Source organism: Osmia lignaria, chromosome 10, assembly GCF_051020975.1.
Source record: "Osmia lignaria lignaria isolate PbOS001 chromosome 10, iyOsmLign1, whole genome shotgun sequence".
In the NCBI taxonomy this organism is placed as follows: domain Eukaryota; kingdom Metazoa; phylum Arthropoda; class Insecta; order Hymenoptera; family Megachilidae; genus Osmia; species Osmia lignaria.
Genome location: NC_135041.1, coordinates 11057717 through 11079940, shown reverse-complemented (window position 1 = coordinate 11079940; position 22224 = coordinate 11057717). Strand labels below are relative to the sequence as shown.

The 22224-nt window shown below is 31.0% G+C and overlaps 1 protein-coding gene across 2 annotated transcripts in view; it reads right to left on the bottom strand.

Moving 5' to 3' along the window:
* RhoGEF64C (Rho guanine nucleotide exchange factor at 64C) overlaps positions 1-22224 on the bottom strand; it is a 47008-nt gene that overhangs the window by 9748 nt on the left and 15036 nt on the right. For both annotated transcript variants that reach the window (XM_034340297.2, XM_034340296.2), the window contains exon 2: positions 8945-9162. In XM_034340297.2, coding sequence (XP_034196188.2) covers positions 8945-9070 — 126 coding nt within the window. In that variant the 5' untranslated portion in view covers positions 9071-9162. The remainder of the gene's footprint in view (positions 1-8944; positions 9163-22224) is intronic.

Below are 22224 nucleotides of genomic sequence, written 5' to 3'. Positions count from 1 at the left end.
GCAGGGGGAAAAAGAAAACGAAGGAACAACAGGTTTCAGGGAAAGTAAAGTCGGTAGGAATCATTCGAGATCGCATTTTAAATTTGTTTTCCCCTGGTGAAACTGCCACAAACGGGTTCGTTTTAGGGCTGGGTCTCGAATAAGAAGAGAAACCGAGGGAGGACAAAGACGTCTTCCCTTTCGCAAATAAAAAGAAAACAATTATTTCAAGCCTATGGTCGATCGTGAAAAAAATCTATTTATAGAAAATCGTAAAAATGGGGATTGAAAAATATTTGAACTGGTCATCACCTGGTTTTTCTGGTTTAAGAAACGTTCTTTTTAAATAAGACAGGAAATCTATCTCGTGAAACGGTATACGAGTTTGCCAACAGGTTTTGTAAATGGAAAAATTTCATTTTTTATAAATAAAAACGCGTTTATATTTCAGCAATATGCAAATTCTGATATTTTTATCTTCGTTTGGCAATTATTAGATTGCAATAGGGATGAAATCAAGTTCAAAAGAAATGTAAGAATCTTTGTAAGTTAATTTTAGTACAAAAGTTTCATTTTATGAGATTTAAGTATCGTTTGTAACAAGTAATTTTTGTTTAAATTTGCAAAAGCAGTAGAATTTTTCTAACGTGAAAAATAATTGCTTTTTATAGAAATATAATTGCATTTGTAAATATTAAAATGTATTTGATATTTGACAATTTAAAATTACATTTTTAATAATGAACAAGAATAAGAAATTCAAATAATGGGTTCAAGTTTTATCGTAAGTACACACAGGATACGATAATTAATTAACACAAGAGTTGCCTGAAAAGCGAAAGCTTAATGAAACCAGGAAACTCACAAAGCAGTAGTTGCTATCCCTCGACTATTGTTTCTAGAGAATGAAAGAAAAGTATTAAGGTGGGATTTGCGTGTATGCCATGCGTGATCCAAGGTTATATACGATCTATGATCTTTCAAGAAAATATATGAAATTAGGCGAGCGCCCTTTTTTCTTTTATAATTGCAGAAAATTAATAAGTGTAGTGGTAAGCGATAGTATGACTTAGAATTTTTATTTTAATTGAAGACTAGATTTATAATTATTAATTCATTAGATCTCATAATTTTATCGTTCATTAAAATGTATGAAGGTTTTGAACGGAAATTACTGTAAGTAATGAAAGAGCTAAGAAATATTTTTATATTCCTCAATATGAGACTAACTATTATATTTTCAGGGTTTATTTTAATTCAAATTATGTTTTCTTTCATTTTCAGATGATTATATCTGCAATTCATTAAAAATGTTTCATTTCATACAGTAAAAATAGTATTATAATTAGTTATAACTATTTCTAGAAAAATAATGGAAAAAGAATAAAATATTTTAATCACCACCTCTCTTAAAATATTACTTTAATTGCTTTAATATTTTCATTAAATAATTACCCAACTTAATCTATAATTAATGATTCAGTAAAACTTAATTCAAAAAACTGTAATTAAATTACATAGTCTTATCCAGTTTTTTTTCTGTAAATATGCAAACGAACATTCATTATTAACTATGAAAAATAATACACAAGTATAAGTGAAATAACTTAATTATAACTTCAGAAGATCATCAATTATGATTCGCCTTGTTATCAAATTACACAACTTTTTGCAGCTTTTTTTAAATATGCAAATTTGCACTCATTATATATTAACTATAATTAGCATGTATATACAAGTATAAATGAAGTAACGTACAACTTCAGTAGATCAGTAATTACAACTTCTTTTATGATTCAATTAATTATTAATTATGAAATGTATTGTAACTGTAATTAACTATTAATATGTTAAATGTTCTATTATTATAATTATTTCGATTGAGATTATTTCATTTTCTAATTTTACAAAATTCTAAACTCAACTATTAAAGTAATAACAGAAGACTATCTCGATTCGAATAGAGAAAATCATAGTTGACAATTTACGAGTAATGGTTTAATCGCAGAAAGAGAATGCTCATTCTTCGCAGTAACAAAATTCATCGTATCAATTTAACGGTGATTAAATTCTTATAAAACCCAAACACCTAGCACGCCTCTTACTTTCATAAGATCCCACGTGAAAAACGTTTCACATTTTCTCCTCGATGAGATCGAACAGAGGATCATTTCACATTTTTACTTTTATCTACTTGCCTTAACGTATTCATGGAATTACAAGGGATCATCGAGGCAGCGCGAAGAACGTTTAATAACTATAATGAACGATTACGATAAATGACTTCCTCTATCCTTCGAGCCCGAAGGGAGTGTTCGTTTCCAGATTCGTCGAGGAATAATAAAAATCGTGAACTTCCTTTATGGCGATTTCCTCCCTGTGGGAAAAGGAGGTTATTCGTATTTCAAAAGCGGATATCGTATGATATGACATCACGAATGTCGGAAAATGGAGCAGATAGCTGGCCCGAAGGCAAACTTCGATACGCTTTACTTTCTCGACTCGACTTTCGTAAAAGTCTCGTGTTCCAGAAGCTCACGTAAGAGAAGCGGCCAGTACGTTCGTTTCAGAAACAACGAGAAAATCGACGTATAGAAACGGATTAAACAGTCGTGGAAACGTGTTCATACATATCGCAGGTGCAAACGGGCGTGGCCAGCAAAATTTCAGACTAACGGATACTGGTTTTAATCCAGTGACATTTTCGACGGATTTTTCCACTCGTGGTGAAATTTACTTGCCGATTAAATGTTGATACTTCCGCGACTAATAATTTCCTCTTAATTTTCTTTTTTTTATTTGAAGATGGTTGCAATAAACTTGATCTTCTGCTAATGAAAATTAGAATATTCTTGCAATTAGTATGGGATTCAGGTGTTTTTCAAATGGCAAATTTTGAAATATGAAAGTCTGACACGATTTCATAACAGGAAAGTATTGCAAAATGACATATATGATACATGAATTTTAAGCTGAAAGTTTAAAGAAAATAACTACATATATACTTCGTTAACATTCTTAATACGAAATGACTGGATACGAGTTACAGCAAATAAAGACAAAAGTGTAATACGATTTCATGACATAAAAGTATCACTAAATAATACTTATGGTACATCAATTTAAAGCTCTTAGTTATACAAAAATTACCTTGTCCAGGCACCAGTCCTTATTTAGTACAAAATGGTTGGACGTCAATTGCAGCAAAATAATATCTTTTATCACGACGAGTTACCTTCTCCAATTAACAATCTAACATTTACAAATTATTTTATAAATTCTATTTAATAGTTTTACTTTAGAATATTACACGCTGAAGAATTTCTTTCACTTACATTAAGCTTTATACTTAATTCATTGCAATATAAATTAAGTTTCATGTCATTTAAATAATACACATCAATCATCTTCACTTTAGATGGTAAAATTGCATCGGAATTCACATTATAATATTACACTATCCTATGCATCGTGATAAACCAGTCACATTCTAAATATAGTAATTTCATCGTGATCAAGAAGAATATAACTGTTCGATAATCTCAGCTGGAAGAAGATTTCCTTGATTCGATCAGGAGAACACTTACCACGAAGAAGATTTCAAAATTCTTTAAGAGATACTATGCTTGGAGCTAGGATATAAAAAAATGAAAAACGGAAGTGGTCTTTTGAAATCGTGTTAAATGCAAAAGGAAACGAAAACAGTTGGTACAGGAAGAAGAGTGTGCCGGTTGTTGCGAAAAGGGAAAGAGAAAGATAGAACAGGTAAGAAAAAGAGAGAGGAATAAAAGATGCCCATCACTTGAGGTCATCTTGATCCGAGCCTTGGCCATCGAGGGAAAGTGGACTTCTGCCTTTTATGTCACACGTGGTCGACTTTTGATTCTTTCCATTCTCTTCGTCCTTTCGATAGACTCGATTTTGCTGCGGCACCGTTTCAACCATTTTATATTTCTATAAAATGTTTTGTTCATTTTTGAAGATCAAAGTTTGATAAAAATGACTGATACAATACAAGTGACTACTTTACCACTAGAACTACCGAGGTTTCATACACATTAATCTTTAAGTTGAAAATAATGTATTAAATAGATAAGGGATGAAACATAATTTATTATATAAGTGCTATTTTGGGTTACTTTTATGCCATGAATAATTATTGCAACCAACAAATAATCACTTTATGTTAAAATTATTAACAAAATTTTTGTACAGTTTTATTCTCCGGACGTTAAGTTTTAAATTGATGTATCACAAGTGACATTTTATGATACCTTTATGTCATCACATTTCTTCTGAAATCGCATTATCAATATCGTTATTTTACATTTAGTCCTACATATGATCACTGTTAAGATTAATTACATCGGTAATTAGGTTTACCTTATTTGTTCACGCTCATCGCGCAATGGATTAATAACAGACCCGGAATCAATGATGAACAACGACCGATAGGAAATTGTACGTTCGAATTCCAGCACGATGCTTGAGAAGTTAGAAATTACCTAGTCAGCCTATGCGATTGGAAAAGTATAGTCTTACATCGAGAAATGTATGCACTACTTAACACTATCGTGTTATGTCGTTCTGCTTGCGAGTATTGAGCAAAAAGAACGCTTCCATGGACTATATTTTATACGATCAAAAGTAACAACTGTATTAAGAAATCGTTATAATTTTAATAATTTTCGTATTTGCAAAATACATTGTACGCAAAATACCATATTTTTATTAAATACTGAAAAATTACACAGAAAAATGTTTTTAAATATCATTTGATAATTTATCGGAACAAAGTTTAATTGACCAAAAAATAATGAAACATTCGAGCCACGATTCATCTTCCCAAGCTAATTAAACGCAAGTGTATCACGTTCTTAAAATTCCATAAAATGGATAATGATGCGACCGAGGATACTAATTTACGGATGCTAACGTGATAGCGGTCGTAAATTCCAATTACGAAGACGAAACACAGAACGTTCACTTTCAGGATCACTTTCAGGGATGAGAAAGAAAAATCAAGAGAACTAGGGTTATTCATTCTCTAACAATCGAGTTTATTAATTACTTAATGGCATACTATTTTAATGATATTGTAATGGGAATTTTAAAAAACCTTGATTGGATTTCAGAACATCGATGAAATCTTTATGTAGTTATTTTTTTTTAAACTTCGAGCTTTAGATTGATATAATTTTATGTCATGAAATTATATTAGACTTTTTTGCTAACAAAATAACATTAAAAATCATATTTGATTTGGACTACGACGAAAATGATGATCATTTTTTCAATCCCTATTTTAAATCCTTTTTAAATCCTCTATATAATAAATTCTTTATAAGTTATCACCTTTCTATCAAATGTGACCAGCACGGTAGTAAGTGACTTACGTGCAACCGGTTTTGCGTTTGGCCCACATTGCTATGCCACACGATAGAACTTTCAAGATATGGCGTCCCAGAAGCATATACGCACTCTCTTCGCATTAAATCGAGAAAACACGGTTTTCTTGACGTTTCCTTTTTCCGTTCCATCGCGCATACCGAAAGAAATAGGTCCGCAAAATAGATAAATAAATATCCATAGGACACGCGATGGATAGACGAACGGGTTATCGTATGGGATCGCGTGCACTGATCTAATCGAGATCATTATCCGCATCCGGGTTTCGTGTCAATCAGTGAAAACATCACGGATCAGGATTATGAAAAAGATGAGGCTATGCATCCGGTGGTAAGGTAAACGTCGAAGAAGAAACAGGTCTCGGTTCGCGAATTGCTGTATCGTCTGAATACAGGTTCCAGAAGATTGTGTAACTATAGACTCGTGTTCGCATAGGGTATGATGCATCTATGGTGCATCCGCCGTGACCCCGGTTCATGCCCGTGCACCCGTGTCTACCTACGAGATCGGATCAGGATAATGCACATATTCACCTGTCTTCGATTGCGTACCGCTTCTTTCTATCAAATATCGATCTTCTAATATTACTGATGATGATGACCAAAAATATCTTATCACGACGAGAGACAAATAACGGATTCAAAAAGTATTTGCACATTAATTAACCCTCGGACGACGGACCAGGGAGAGAACCACAATTTTAATTCAACTTTATATTTCTTATTAGTATGAAACGTCCAGTAGAAACGTAAATTTTCTGTAATTATGCTTTATTTCTATAATTTATTATTAGTATCTTTAGCGCAATATCTAATTATGAAATGCTATATTAGTATTTAGTGTAGCATTATAATATTTTAATTTATATTAGTATCTTTAGATTCCTTTTATTTTCTTATTCTTCAACAGACTTACATTATCTGAAACTTGAAAGAACAATTATACTTCCAAATAAGTTAAGTGAAAGTGTATTGCATACATATATTCTGTTTAAACAAATGATTTTGTTTAAGAGCGAAACGTTTGCGCTTCAAGTAGCACCAAATTCTATCCGATTTCTATCTACTTCTGATACCTTTCTTCCGTTGCAGACATCGCGATCTTCGACTCCTTTGCTTTCTCTAGTCTGCGCAATATATTCAATTTGCAAAACGATTCAATCAATAATTCAGACATTATTTATCGCCTCGTTCATTGACACTAAACTATACAATTATAATGGAAAAATATTTCACAGCTTATCGATTAATAAACCTAATTATTTTTGCTTTTCATCGGTAATCATTGCAGACAGTTGTTATAATTTATTAGTAAAGATAAAATACAACTTTCTTCACTTCCTTGCAACGTGTTACCATGCTTTCTAAACTTACTGCTATTTTCTTACCGTTAAATGCATTACAGTCAATTAGCGCTGTTGAAATATGATTAAACTCTATCTTTATCGCTTTATTATTCCACTAAATACTACTATTACTACCTGTTCCTGTCTACAACATCTTTTAACAAACTTATTTCACTTGAAACGCGGATTATCATTTGACTACCACTTTCAATTATTTTCAAATTATTAGAACATTACACAAAGAAAGAGTTCAGTTTCTTCTTTTTCATTAGACGGAATGTTTGTTATACCAATTTCACTTAAGACTGTTATTTATGAGAGTACAATGCAACTCAAGAGTAAAGATCACTTAGTATACTTGTATTTCATAACAAATTATCACAAAGTTTATTATTTAAATATTTTTCAGGCTGCATATGTTTATTCGACTGTTTTTTATTTTATCCAATAAAAAGAGTTGATATAATAAAAATAATTACCTAAATTTATTGAAAATAAATTGCTAATTGAAAAGGTTTTTCACAATTTTAGAATGCCACTCGAAATGTCAGTTTTTAAGGAAGCAACTTCACTAAATAATAAAATTCACTAACGATAAGTCAACTGTGTTAATCAACAGTATATATGTTTATGTAAGCTATAAATCTATAAATATCCAAAGAATTTCGTAAATCATTAACTCACGAATGATTGTATCACAACTTGCTTGCGTGTTTTTCTTCAAAGATTAAATCAGTCAACGTGTACGATTAATTACACCTGTTTTGCAACGATGACCACAAGGAAACTACAGAATCGAAGGGGAATAAAGACGGATGTTAAAACGCTGGACACGTTTCATCCGACGATTTTAACGAAGGAACTGAGAGACAAGAGCAGTGTCCACCTGAGCACAACCCTTTCGCAGAAAACAGCAGGGTATTCGGTGTCACCGACGAGGTCAGGTTTTAAGGTAAAACCGGAGCCAGGTCTTTGTGAGAGAGCTGGAGGAATAAAATCGCGTAGCTTGCGAATACTCTTACATCATCGGAAGAGCTGACTCGTCCTTGCTGACAAGTTTCGCGTTTCAACAGTTTCGATACAGAGTCATCTTAAAGAGTCATCTTCACTTAAGCATTGGTTGACTTTAAATTACTCTTACAACATTTTTCTTTGGACCCGTGTTTCTCAAATCACAATCAATTGAATTTAATTTTAAATTATGCTACATTAACGCTAGAACTACCAAACCAGTCAAAATGACTGGTTTCAATTTTCTAATTTTAAATTATCAATTTTATCGACGTATTTTTGTTAAAATGTATGTTGGCTATTGCCAAGATAAAAAATGGTTGTATAATTTACCTACGTTTCATTCTTTATCTATTTAATTTTTTACATTATTTTCAACTTAAAAATAAGTGTGCATCAAACGTCGATAGTTCTAGTGTTAAATTTAACAATAATGTGCCCAAAAAATATTGAATGGTTTTGTTATGGTAAAAATATACCGGGGTACTAAAAGTTCGAATAAAATACAGTTAGAAGAAAATTAGAGTTAATTACTGTACATGAAATGAAAGATCATGTTGACCTACTATCGTATTTGCATTTTCTTCTATACATAGCCAAAGGAATCAGTAAGGAAAACTAAATGATATACGAGACGATCTATGGAAACTTACTTACATACTGTTATTACATATACATACATGCATATATATATGTTATACCGTTACGCAAGTGGCCGGTCACGAATTGTAATTATCAATCCGCCTGTGCGAACTTTCTCTGCACGATTTTTATCAAAACATATACAACGTCCTTAGCTCTCCTGTTCATAAATTCGAGTCACGTTTATTTCGTGTTCAAACTTGAAACGCGATTCTTGATGGAGTTTACGTAATTAATTGAATTAAATAAACGAATGATTATGCAAAACCGGGACAAATAGGTATCGTACCATTACGATATCTTGTGAAATATAATAAATTTTAAAAAATAAACAAAAATTTTGGAAAAAAAATTAAATGTATCAGTTGCGGAAGTGGAGGTGTTTCAAGTACCATGATACTATTTTATAAAGAATAAAAAAATGCTTCGATTAATATATAATAAATTACAAATTCAAATAAATTTTTCAAAATGGAATTGCATATTTTTTTTATCCCACGAATACCAGAAGTATAATGATCAAATTATTAAGTAAGTAATACTAGTAACGAGACATACCTTTCCTGGAGTGGGTGAGGCCGATGTTGAATTTAACCCCTGCTGTAAATGATACATCTTCGGGGTGAGCATAGATGAAGGTGCACCGAGGCTACCCGGGGCGACAGCCACGCTCGTCATGGTCATTTCCTACGACGAACGTAGTCCTCGGCTTCGAAGAAGCACCTGTCCGCGGCCTTCTGCGATCTTCGTAATTGTTCATCCTCGTACCGTGACCACTGAAACATAAAGTACACATAATGTAAGCAATATTTCCATTTCTTCTGTAACTTGATTACAGTCACTCACAAACAATCGTCATTTATCTTTCAATTTTACACTTATGGTTTATACACAGATAAACAAATAAAATCGTAGGTTTGAACATTCAAATCATAGCAGTTTGGATAGTAGATATATTTAATATTATTTCGCTATTTTAACTCTAAAAACCGTAACACAACTTTTTTATTTGAATTTCTATATATCATTAGTAACATATTCTAATATATTCGTTACTCAGATAACATAAAATAGTAGTAACTTGAGTGAATTAGCATTTCTTAGACGCTTTCTAGGTCCGCCCGAATGTCTCGTCTGGCGCGACGAAAATTGTGCAATTGCGATCTCCTGGCGAGAGCGAAATTACACGATACCATTGTACAATGTCGTAATGCGATCGAAATGATTTCGCAACGAATCGTCGTTTCGGCATGATTTTATATACCAATGACAGAGGAAGCAAGAAAAAGATGTCGTTTTAGTTTTGCGTTTCTTTCATCAGTAAGGATAGTTTCTACAAATTTCACCGATTTCATGGGGGAAATCAGTGTGAAACGAAGGTATTCGTGTTTTTGGTTGTCTCAGATGAAATAAAGTATAGAACTGAGAAAAAAAAGTTTTCTCGGTTCCTTTGGAATTTGTTTTCAATTTGACAATCAAAGTCAAATTGAAAAATTTGAACCCATTTTTGTATAATAAAATTAAAACGTTAAATGTAAATCTCTTTAAGATATGTTTATTGTAAGTTTTATGTTGTGTTTTTGTTGAAAAGCAGGTCATCGATTCTCCTTGCAAATTTTTTTTTTCGTGTTAATAAAACAAGCATGAAATTGGAACAAAGAGTGAATTAAGAAACCGTGGTGTATTTCGTAATTAAGGTAACTACGTTGAACCACCGAGATTAATGAAGTTAAGTGATTATGTTAATTCAGAATATACTTGATTCAGCTGCATCAGTTATACTGTATGAATATATTAAATATATAAGCATGAAATTAATGACATATATTCATTCAAAGTAAAAAAATTGATTTTGTAATTTTTATCACATAATCAATTTTTTATTCAAAAAAACTAAATACTAAATTCATGAAAAATTTAATACTTTATCAATGTTACAAAAAAAGAAGAAACCTTGCAAACTTACATTACCTATTTTTATAACAACGAAAATATTATATTAAAAATATAGTTTGGAAAATAAACTCTGAAATTTCTAATGTGTCAGATTTTGAAAAGAAAATTTTGCATAATTTACTATTAATTTTTATGATAAGAAGAAAAGATTATATTAAATATTTAGGTAAGAAAACGGATTTTGGAACTTCTAACGAGTCACATCCGGAAAGAAAGGCATAGAATTTGAAACCTGAATAATGTAGGTTGACACACCTCTTGTAAAGTCAACGGTGTAGTTCTACACCCAATACTGTTAGCTCACGTTGGTGAGATTCATTATGATGCATCAGCATGTCGCCGACTGATTTTTATTTAAGAATCATCGTGGCACGCATTTCAAACCGTTGATCTCATTGCTGATCCTTCTGCACATATGGATTTATCTTATTGACCTTTATTTCATCTATGGAATTTATAAGATGAAATATTTAACTTAATTGAATTTAACGTAATTTATCATTCTTTTTCTAAATTGTAATTAACTTGCATAAAATTTACATTTTCATTTTTATTTTTATAACATTTCAATCATTATTCTGAAAGATATATATAGTTGTAATTTATCATTTATTGATACAACTGTAGGTAATTTTTTATTATAACTGTGTCGTTACTGAAAAATAAAAATAAATTAATCTATCGATGTCAAGATTTAAATACCATTATAACAGATATTAATAAAGACATTTTTCTAGCTTTTTATAAACGTCTACAGATAAAAAGATTAACATTAATATTAATAAACAAATCCACGATTGATTTTATATGAAATAGAATTGATGGAAATTATGAGGATATTAATATTTTTATAAATTATCCAGATAAAATTGAATTATTGTTGGATCCAAAGTAGAATGGAACAGGATTCTCATCAGAAGATTGTCTGCCAGCGGACAAAAGAAAAAGTAATAACCTCAACGAGACTTCATTTTTCGCGTGTATCCATTAAACCAAAGAGAACATGATCTCGTTAGTCGGTTAAGTTACCCGATAACGGTTCTCCAGAGAAACGGTTATCGACACGAAGAGACAGAGAAAACTGAACGACAGGTGGAAAAAATGCTGCCATGGCCGTCAGGTGAAAAAGTGAAAATAATTGGAACAAAGGATCCACGATAGAATAGAGAGAAAAAGTATTCTTCAAACTCATAAAATTTTCAAATGAATCAAGGTGATAAAGTATCGTAATCAATTATATAAATGATATTATGAAATGATATTTTACAAAGTTTTTATTGTAGTTTCAAATTAATAGTTGCTGCGACTGCTTTCATTACCGGAAATAGTTTAATGAGAAAGCAGTAGTACAAGTACAGGATACTCAACAGGTAGGTTGGCTTTTATAGGTCTAAAATTCCTGATTTACAGGAAACAAGACAGACATTGACATAAGTTTGAAAAATTTAACACATTTAAGAACATCATTAGTTCATCCTATGAAAAACTAATTATCAACATTAAAATTGAAATATAAATATTTTAATGTATTTAAAATGAGCATAGTATTGCGTTCAATATACGCAATTAAATTAAACTAGTTCAATCAACTGTTTATACCGCAGCTTTGATAGTGCATGATAGTTCATGTTGCATGGGCAAACATTCTTAAACAGGAACGAACCACTTCTAACGTTTCAACGCAAGAACGATAGAAACCGCAATTGGCGAAAACTAATTTCCGTTTTAGCGGCTACGTCTACCGCATTTGCATATCGAAAAAGGGGTTGCGGTGGAGGCGTCTATCGATTTCGCAAGAAGCAGAGAAATCGGAGTCTGTTTCACGGCTCGCCTAGCCGAAACAGTTGAAGATGTTAAAACAATCAACAAAGATAAACCTAGGCCGATTCTGTAACCACAGATTCACCTTTCATTCGATGAGAAAAGGGAAAATATTGAGAGATCAACGTAACAGTTTACTTTTCCATTTCTTGTCAAATAGATTTTCTATTTTCTATTTCAGTTCTATGAAGATATACCTAATGCTTATTCTCCTAATTTGGTGGTTAATTTTATTTAAATTATTTATTATCCATTTAAGCAAGATCAGTTAAATAACAATATTAGACTTTCATATAATTAACATTTAATTGGACCGATCAGAATTGAATATATACACTGCGATGATTATAGTAATAATTAATAAAAGGAAATTATAATTTTGAATAATTTAAAAATACCAAATTGAAGTATATTAAAAAATTAATTTGGTAATGCATATTATAATATGCTGTACTAGATACAGATATTCCTATTGAAACCACAGTGAAAATTACCGTATGTGGTAAGACACATTATACTACGAGTTATTAACACATTAAATGCTGCAGTGAAAACAGCCGTATAGAGTAGCTATGGCACACTATACTTGTAATTATTCAGAACATGATAGTTTCATTTTTCATTCTAAATTTTCCATTGGCTGCCTCACCAAATTAATACACTTAATATTAATGCTATTAAGAATTTTTTTATTTGCTTCTATCAGTTATTTGACGATCCTCAAATCGCTTGGGGTGTTGAGTTTATTCTTTAATTATTCTGAATGTTAATATTTTTAATTATAATGACCCCGCAATTAAAAGTCTACGTTTTTAACACTCTGTCACAGGAATGACTCATCTGCATCTAAATTAATATGCAAAATTTCACGCATTAAATGCAAAGCGATAGCGTCGAGAGACTTAAACTAAAATCACGTTATTTTACGATACTTTCACACGCTCGATAGTGATTATCATCATTTTAAATGCTCGTCGATCGAGTCTGCATACTTGCGTAAAAAATGTGTTTCTAGCACGTCTTGCTCCACCGTGTTTCTCGAATTAATATTCTGAATCGACTCATAGGAGCATATCTTGAAGAAAATATAAATGAAGTGCTTAAAAACACCTAGGAACCATCATGATACCATCGAATTTAAAAAAAAGATATAATTTCAAATGATTCTAAACGATACCTAATCCAATAATTATTGAAAGTTAAAAATACGTGGAAGCCTTAAAAATTTGAAAATATATAAATGATTTTTGAAATTCAAAATATGCATCGATATGCAAATATCAAATGAGAATAAAAATTACTCTATTAGCGGTAGTGAAATCTCATCGAATATTACAAGAAAGTTTAATATTTTAACGAGGTTCACGGTTAAAGAAAGAAACGCAAGAACTTGGACGACAGGAGAAACCTTTCCGATAACCTTTCCTACCTCAACGATTGATCCGAGGTGTCAACATAATTTCGTTTTTCTCTCGCTTTTACCGCGGTACCGAAAGCACGTACAGAAAAGAAACGAACAAGTTTTCTTCGTGAAACTCAAGCCGTTCTCGTGTCTGCTCAAAGACACCTCCGAGCTGTTACGCGAACCTGGTTGACTTCCTTCTGCTCCCACCTGTCTGTACACACACCTGTGTATATCTTTTCCTGTGTGTATATTCTAAACTAGCTTCCAGGCAACGTGCACCTAAGTAGATGGACTTTCCTCGCTCCATGAAAGTAGATTCTCTTTGGGCGTAAGTCGTGTGTACGGTTCACAACTACAAATTTAAAGGGAATGGTATAAATCGAAGTCGAAAAAGAGTTTAATACTTTGCAACGCGCCTACCTTTCCTCGAAACTATTCCTTTATTAAATTATACTTGATTTTATGCACGAATTCATATGTATGTTAACATCCAATCAGTTTCTTCAATACGCATATCTTTATTTTATTTTCTTAGATATGATGGTCAGTTTAGAATAATGATTTAGATACCTTTTTTGATATTTTGTACTATCAACCATTCAGAATGGGAAAAATAGGTTTTTTTGGTATTTAATATTGTTATAACTGGGGCTAGAGAAAATGGATATTTGGAATAGATCTTATTATTTGTTATATTTTGTTAAACATTAACAAATTTCTTGTTAAATATCAAATGAATTTTATTAACTCTCTGGGAAATGATCATTAGACACTATGGGCGACTATAATCGTCCTACGTAAAATATTTGCATTTCGAAATAGGAAGTATGTAATGGAAATTAAAACAGGAAATACCTACAGTGAAGGATACCTTATTGCAGATATAGTTTCACGAAAAGAATTGTTTTATTTACTAAATTAGATAATTTATCATTATACAATTGACCATCATATTAGAAACATTCTTGAAAATTAACTAACTATGCCACATATTGGTAATTATGCACTATAATAAGAGTCAATTAACATAAATAAATGATACAGAAATGAATAATAAATAGTCTTTATTTTGAAGGAATTCGTAAAATGAAAGTGGTACTCGTTATAAAATACACTTTCCGCTGTAACACCACATTACACTATCGCTGTATTACGTTTCTAATGTATACGCAACACTGAGAGGCACGTTATTCTTTTCATAACTGAATAGAATACCAGGGACATTGCCATGGACATTCTCTGGTCAGATAAACGATACGGTACGGTTTGTAAAGCAATCGTGGAAAATTGTATGGTTAAACGTACGCAACTTTTGAATGATTGAATTCTGCCGATGAAGAAGAAAGTAGAATTCAATGATTTCTCCAGTTCAAGTACTACATATTGCATTAGAAGCACTGTTACATAAACGTGATGTTACAATCCCATTTAGACTTCGAAATTGTAAAATTTACAACATTGACTGAAAGAGAAATGTAAATGTATTCATTGACGTGAGTAAGACTATTTTTATGTTCTTATTGGAAAAATGATTATAATAATCCGTACTTCTTTTTATTATCTAAGAAAAGTATTAATAATTTTAGTACGTACATCATCAGGTGAAATTCAGGAATTTAATTTGATTAAATAATCATGAAATGAAGACTATGAAAACACAAATTTATTTTTACAATGTATAACAAAATTTACGAATGAAAATTCAAACTGTATTATTTTAAGAATTATGATTCAAGTTTGCAAAATTTAAACCCTCCCAAAATTCCTCGCATAATACTAAACAACTGCAAAAAATTATCTTGGCAAATAATTTTTACATGATAAATAAATTAAAATTGAATTTGTGTCATATATAAGACACCATATATTTTAAATCCATGGTAAAGTATTAAAAAAAAAATTAACAAATGTTATTTTTACTATGTACCTTCCAATTTCTAAAATAAGATAGAAAAATGCAAACACAGGTGTTTTTTTTTTCTATTTGAACAGATATGTACGTCCACAGGTGTCGATAAATTTCAATTTCGAAACAGTGCAGATGCACAAACAATTGATCGCATTTGAATTGAATTCCTCTTTCTCCTGCATCTATTCGACCGTCCCTATTGAACGTGCTGCCGTGTTATTCAATTATGTAAGTCCTCTTCTAACGTCCTGTACATACATGTTGAAAGGTGAAAAATTTCCTCTCAATCGAGCATACAATTTAAGCTAACCTACTCCCCACCTACAATGTAGGTAAACGGCTTTCTTCGCTTCAAGAAAGTAGCCTCTCTTTGGGCGTGCATCGCGCAAACATTCTTTACGCAAGCTCGATCTCTCCTTTCTTCCCTTTCACAGCCACTTACGGCCATTCTTGCTATTTAAACGCATTTGCATACTTCCAAATAGGTCAGTCGAGGCTCGATAACCTGTGGGCAACGTTTATGGTGTTGAAACGCATACGTTTAACCCGTTGATCGACAAAGGCAAATTTGACTATGGTATCAGGGAACTACACATGAATTTGGGGAAGAAATTGTTATATTTACATTGGTATTAATATATATTCTATAGAAGACTAACTTTTTCTTATATTTTTTTTCACAAGCTTGAGAGAGACTCCTTCAATGAAAATTTGGAAATGTTGACAATGGACTCCTATGGAAATTCGAGCATCACCCTTACATTAGTGAAGCAATTATTAGGAAAATATATAAACTTTGTTAAAAATAGAATTTTTGACAAAATTCCTGCAATACAGTGTTAATATTACTTTGCCTTATTTTGTTAACCCTATTCTCTATTAATAAAAAATAGAGAAATCTAAAACTTTTGTTTAAATTATAAAATTTATGCCTTGCAATATAAATATAAAATAAAAAAATTGTTAGTTCAAATTACCATAAATATACATGGAATGCAAATAATAGTATAAGCCTCATATTTAAAAATTATTCAATCAATTTTCATGTAGCAAAGATAAATTGACACAGAAAGATTTTAACAGAATTTGTACAATTTTTTATTCAGGTCACGTAAGCTGTATGTATATTTGTATCCAGATGTCTACAGAGAGGTTAATGAAAGTAAACAATTGTTGCATAATTCATTTTTGCCACCTATGGCTAGACTTTATGATAGAATATCAGCTATTTGTGTTCATTGAAATATCCATGTGTTTATTGCAAATGCAAAGCACGACGTAACGTAAAGCGAGACTTTGACGGTATTCGTAAACATTTACAAATAGTCGAACGCAAGATATGCAAACGAGATTCTCTCTAGTCAATCGCGTTACGATGCTTATTAATACTAATTGCTTTTTATCACACGTGCAATCAGAAATTATTTTTAAACAATCAATTATTCTATTCACTTTTTTACAATTTTGTCACAAGTAGAATACAAATATTTTCTCTTTTAAATTGTATTAAAAACTTAAAATAAATTAAGCAACTGTTTTTAATCAAAAAACTAAATTATTAATTATTTTATAAAATTTTAAAATTTTTTCCATATTTTATGATTTAGAACGTATGTTAAAATATGCACTTTAACAAAAAAATGAAAATTTGCACATTAATATATCTAGGGACGATATATTGATTTCTTCTAGTACAGAATACAAATATTCTCAATTTATATGTAAAAAAAAAATTTGTTTAATCATATCTGTTTCATTTTTATGAAAGTGAACGCACAAAAAACAATTTGTAGTTGAAAAAGGAACTGATAGTACTAATGAGAAATGTGCAATTTCATGGTTCAAGGAAAACTATCGTTCCGGTTGAAACTATAAATCCTTTCTCTGAAGTCGGTTTTTGTTTGCAAATAAAAAAAAACTTGCGATTGGTGTTCAACTTTTGGTTCAATATACTGGATATAGTTTTATGTAGACTCTATCGGGCAACTTTTCCTTCTCGAATTAAATGTAATTATATCGCAGAAGAAATAGGGAACAATTTAAGTGGGAGATAACCGATTATCGTAATTACTTTTTCTTTTTCAATTCAATAGAATTTTGTACGTGACCGTATACATGTGGATGACTTCTATTTCACGTGATAGTTAAACACAACCATCGAACAAACTCGAGTCATGCTCCGTTTACTTTGGGTCAACAAGGAGGCCATCATATGTAGAGCTGTCTACTTCTTGTATAGCATGCATACTGTACGCTTTCATGAAACGTTAGCAACTAAATCATTGTATTTAGTGTTTAATGCTTATCATTTAATATTTTGATTTTTAATGGTAGGAAATTCGATTCAATGGACAAGTAATATATTTGGAAACCTTTCATGGTAATTATGAGTTTAAGAATTAATAAAAAATATTACGCGATTGCAAGGCAAATGAACTTATATGTATTATAAAATGTTTAAATCTCACCTTACAAATATTATACTGTGCTATATATATTTACATTATTATGCATAGAAAGCTGACTTCAATTGCAATATCAAAAAGTAGTTTCCCTTGAATCTAATGGAATGGAGGTATGTCGTGTTTTAAGATGTAATTTATTCATTTCCAATGATTTCTTAAGTAGCTGCAGACTTTTCTTTCAAAATATATAAGAAAAGAAAAATGTATTAAACATACAACTTTTGAACTATATCTTATTTACCATTAATGGTTATTATTTGATTGATTATTAATTGGCTGCTAAAAAATATAAAAGTAGTATTTTATGTTTGATAAATAAAGAGTGTAATTAAAATATAAATATCTAATAGAATATATTGTCTCTGTATTTAAAAATTTGTAATTGTTTATATTTTGTAATACGATGTAATAAAAATAATTTCCAGTGAAATTGATATTATAATTGATTCATAAACATCATTAAGAAAGCAATTTCAAAAGAAAATAGATAGAAAACCGACGATAAGGTGTGAACGTAAATGCATACAAAGAGGAAGTTGTCGCTCATGTTAGTCACGTGTTTGGTGAATATTCATCAATGATATATAAGAGATCTTACACGAATGTCTAGCAATCGGAAAGTGAAGACAATGGCCTCAGCTCGTGCACTGCTCTCTTCCGGAAACAGGGTTAATAGCCTCTAGATTACACACGTATGTTATATTCCATAGACATGAGCCACAGGAAATGTATTTGGTCAGTAGAGCAAAATTACTACTCTCTTAAATAACGTAATGAAAATTCATATTGCAACACGTTTATTCATATTACCTACACTTATTTTAACAGGCACGCATAACATTCTTTGTTGGGTTTCAATTGGCAAAAGAATTGCATTACTTGCTCTAAGAAAAGGAAACTTAATAAGCACATAAAATTTTCATTTTTAATTAAAAAAAATTTGCTAAAAAAAGAAATTAAATATTGAGGATGAAAGGAAACAATTTTTATTATAATTAATACCCTTACAAATGAATGAATAATTAAAAATTGGAAATTTTCACTCGAAAAATTAATTTTTTAATTACTCAGTTACAGATATGAGTTTCATAATTTATTAGAATTTTAAAATGAAAAAAAGCAATTTTTGTTGGTAATACCACCCTTTACGAGATAATTAAAGTCAATCATTAGAAATAAAAACTTTAGGTATTAATAATCTGAATTAAAAAATTAAGTTTCTTCATGAGTGTTTAAACCAACATTTTTACACTGTTTCTAGACGTAGCATCGTTTCAGGTTCTCGAGTCATTCAGCACCTTATGGAGCGATACAGTTATTTAAGTGGGCGATCCCTCTAATCGTCTTCAAACTCCATAAAAGGACAATGATGAAAAATAGATGATTAAAAAATCTCTGAATAATAATTCTAAGTTGAAAATTGTGCTGAGAAAAATTTTATTAATAACAAAGTTCCCAACAATAATGTTATCGTCGCGTTTGAACAGGCTAGCGTTACTCGAGTTGTAAAAGGTAAGAAAGGAGAATTTGTACGTAGGAAACAAAGAAAACTAAAGAAAGAGAGAAAGACAGGAAGAAAGTTGATGTTTCCTTTCTCGATAGCGAGAATTCAAACCGGTCGACCATCGCGTTTCCAAGTTTTTGCTTCGAAGCATTCGTCGTGATCAACGGTTCATCGACGAGCAGACTAAACGGGTCATCTCCATTTGTCTTGTCGAATCAGCTCAAACAGGAACTATTACTCGAGAGGATAATTGTTCGCGTGGAGAATCAGATTCACGACGATGATATTTTCACCGATAAATCTTCTGAAGCCATTTCCTACCTAACATGGTACATTTAAAATAAACATAGACACCGAAAACAGCGACATTGGATTATTCTTTTGATATTTTTCAATTGCGACCAAAACCAAATAATAGATTTCTATTTTATGAACAAATTTTTCTTTTAATTTTCTTTTAATTTTCAAATTTAAAATTTTAGATCAATAACTTACATTATTATATATATCTATGTTTTATAATTTTTAATATTTTATAGAACCTCGAGTATTAATAAGAGTCTCAAGAATTGAGTCTAATACGATAAGGTTTTATAAAATTTTCTGTAATATAGAAAAATCTGTAGAGTGATCTGATGTCAAATTAAAGGGATTATATTCGAATTCGAGCAGGATTTAACCGATTGCATATAAAGTTCCTGGTGGAAGGAGCGACAAAGTAATTACGTAATGCGAAACCTAGTAACCTTTTGTTACTCGATGCACCGTTGCACAAAGAATAGATAATATGTATGTATACCGTTTTACAGCACGGTAATAGCAAACCGACCCTGTTAAAATCATTTGTTCGATGAAGCTAGTCATGTCCAAGGAATGGCATCTTTCTTTTATAATAATTTATATCCCCTTTAGAATTTACAATATTCACAAATCATTTAAAAGATTAAAATAATATTGCTAACAAAGTCTTGAATTATTAATAATTTTATTACTTGTTAATATGTGATTTTATAGGATCTTCCGTATAACTTGGACAAACTGGTATCAAATGATGAATATTCTAAAAATAATGCACTTTTGTGCAGGGTTGCATGAGAAAATTGCAATTGCACCTGTACACTAAGGTACTTATAATTTCAAACTACATGTATGAATTCAAAAGTTATTACAGTTTGAAATTAGCTACGTTATTTTAGCTATTATTATTTTATTAGCAGGCATCATTGCATATTTATATACGATATAACAAATGGTAAAATAAATCTTCTTAGATCATTTCTATGTTTATGTAATGCTTAAGATTGATTCCTTTTAAACCATTCTTTCTCCCAATAAGTACTCAGAAAACTGTAAAACAAACGGTACTTTTTCATTTCCATTCCCGATAACGTTACTTCAGATGCTAAAACCCTGCACAAACGTTTCTGAATTTCATATCGAACTTTCAGACAACGTGAAATCGATGCAGAAGTTCGTCCATTCGTGAAGTCCACATTACGACAGACCTGTAAAGTGTGTCAATAGGCGAGTAAATAGTCGAATGCCATGATGTTTCTGGTATGGCTAGCCTGCTCGCCAAAAGGAATATAAAGGCAACAATTTTGGCCTGTCTCGACTACTACTCCTTTAGTGCGAATAATACACTTTGGAACGACAATAACCGGGTCAGTTGTGACCCAGACCTACGAAACGTATACCCACAATGGCGCATTGACTAAAATTAGGCATTCAAATTTCTAAACGGAAGGCTTTCATATTATATTGAAAATATAAAATTTTACAAATGAGAACACAAGTAAATATTAATTCTAAATCAAATGTTGAGGCAGGAAAGAATGGAAGCTTGTTCTTTCTACAAACTTTACATCAATATTAGTTAGAGACACTAATTTTTAATTTTTCAACTCTTAATGGATGAAGAATTTGAAAAAAAATTGACAAAATTATACGCGTCCTTAGTTTTCGATTGTCGGTCGCAGATTCTTTTTTCTTAGCGAGAAAGGTTCGACTCGTTTCTTATATTTTTTGTTTCAGCCACGTTTAATTAGGTCTAATTTGGATTTTTACGATCCTTTCGTGCGGCAACCTTTCTCGAAACACAAGAAAGAGCCTACTCTCGCCAGAATCCCCTTCCCACTATGTTTACTTTCTACGAAAACAATCAGAGAGAATTTTGCCGCGATGCTTTCTCAATTGTCTAGCTATTCTCATAGTTCTACGGCACGTCAAAATCCTATTGAGTTAACATTTCAGCCCAGCGAACTAACTTTTTAACGTCTTTCTACGTGCAATTTCCGTGTGAAGACGATTATCGCTCGAATCGCGACAAAGTTTTATGAGAAGATTTCCTACCCTCGCTTTTGTGCAAATTAATCTACAATCTTACTAGAATCTGCTTCTTCATATTTTTTTTTCAAGTTCCTTCCGTGTATGTCTGCTATTTTGCATACAATGAAAATGGACATAGATTATCAATTTCATATTTAAACACCATAGTAATTAACCTTTTGAAACGAAACATAGCATGTGCACAGAATATTATTAATTAAAAAAAAATTAATAAATACTAATTTAATTTACGTTTTATAATTAAAAATATCTATTTTAAATATCTACCGCCTATACTTCAAAGAACATCGTTATTATTATTGAATTATTATAGCATCTAAGATAATGTAATTTTAAATGTAGTAAGATTATTCACTTTTGATTTCTAAACAATTAGCATAAATTTATTTTGAAAACTTTGAAATAAATAAAGGGTTAAAGGTGTTTATA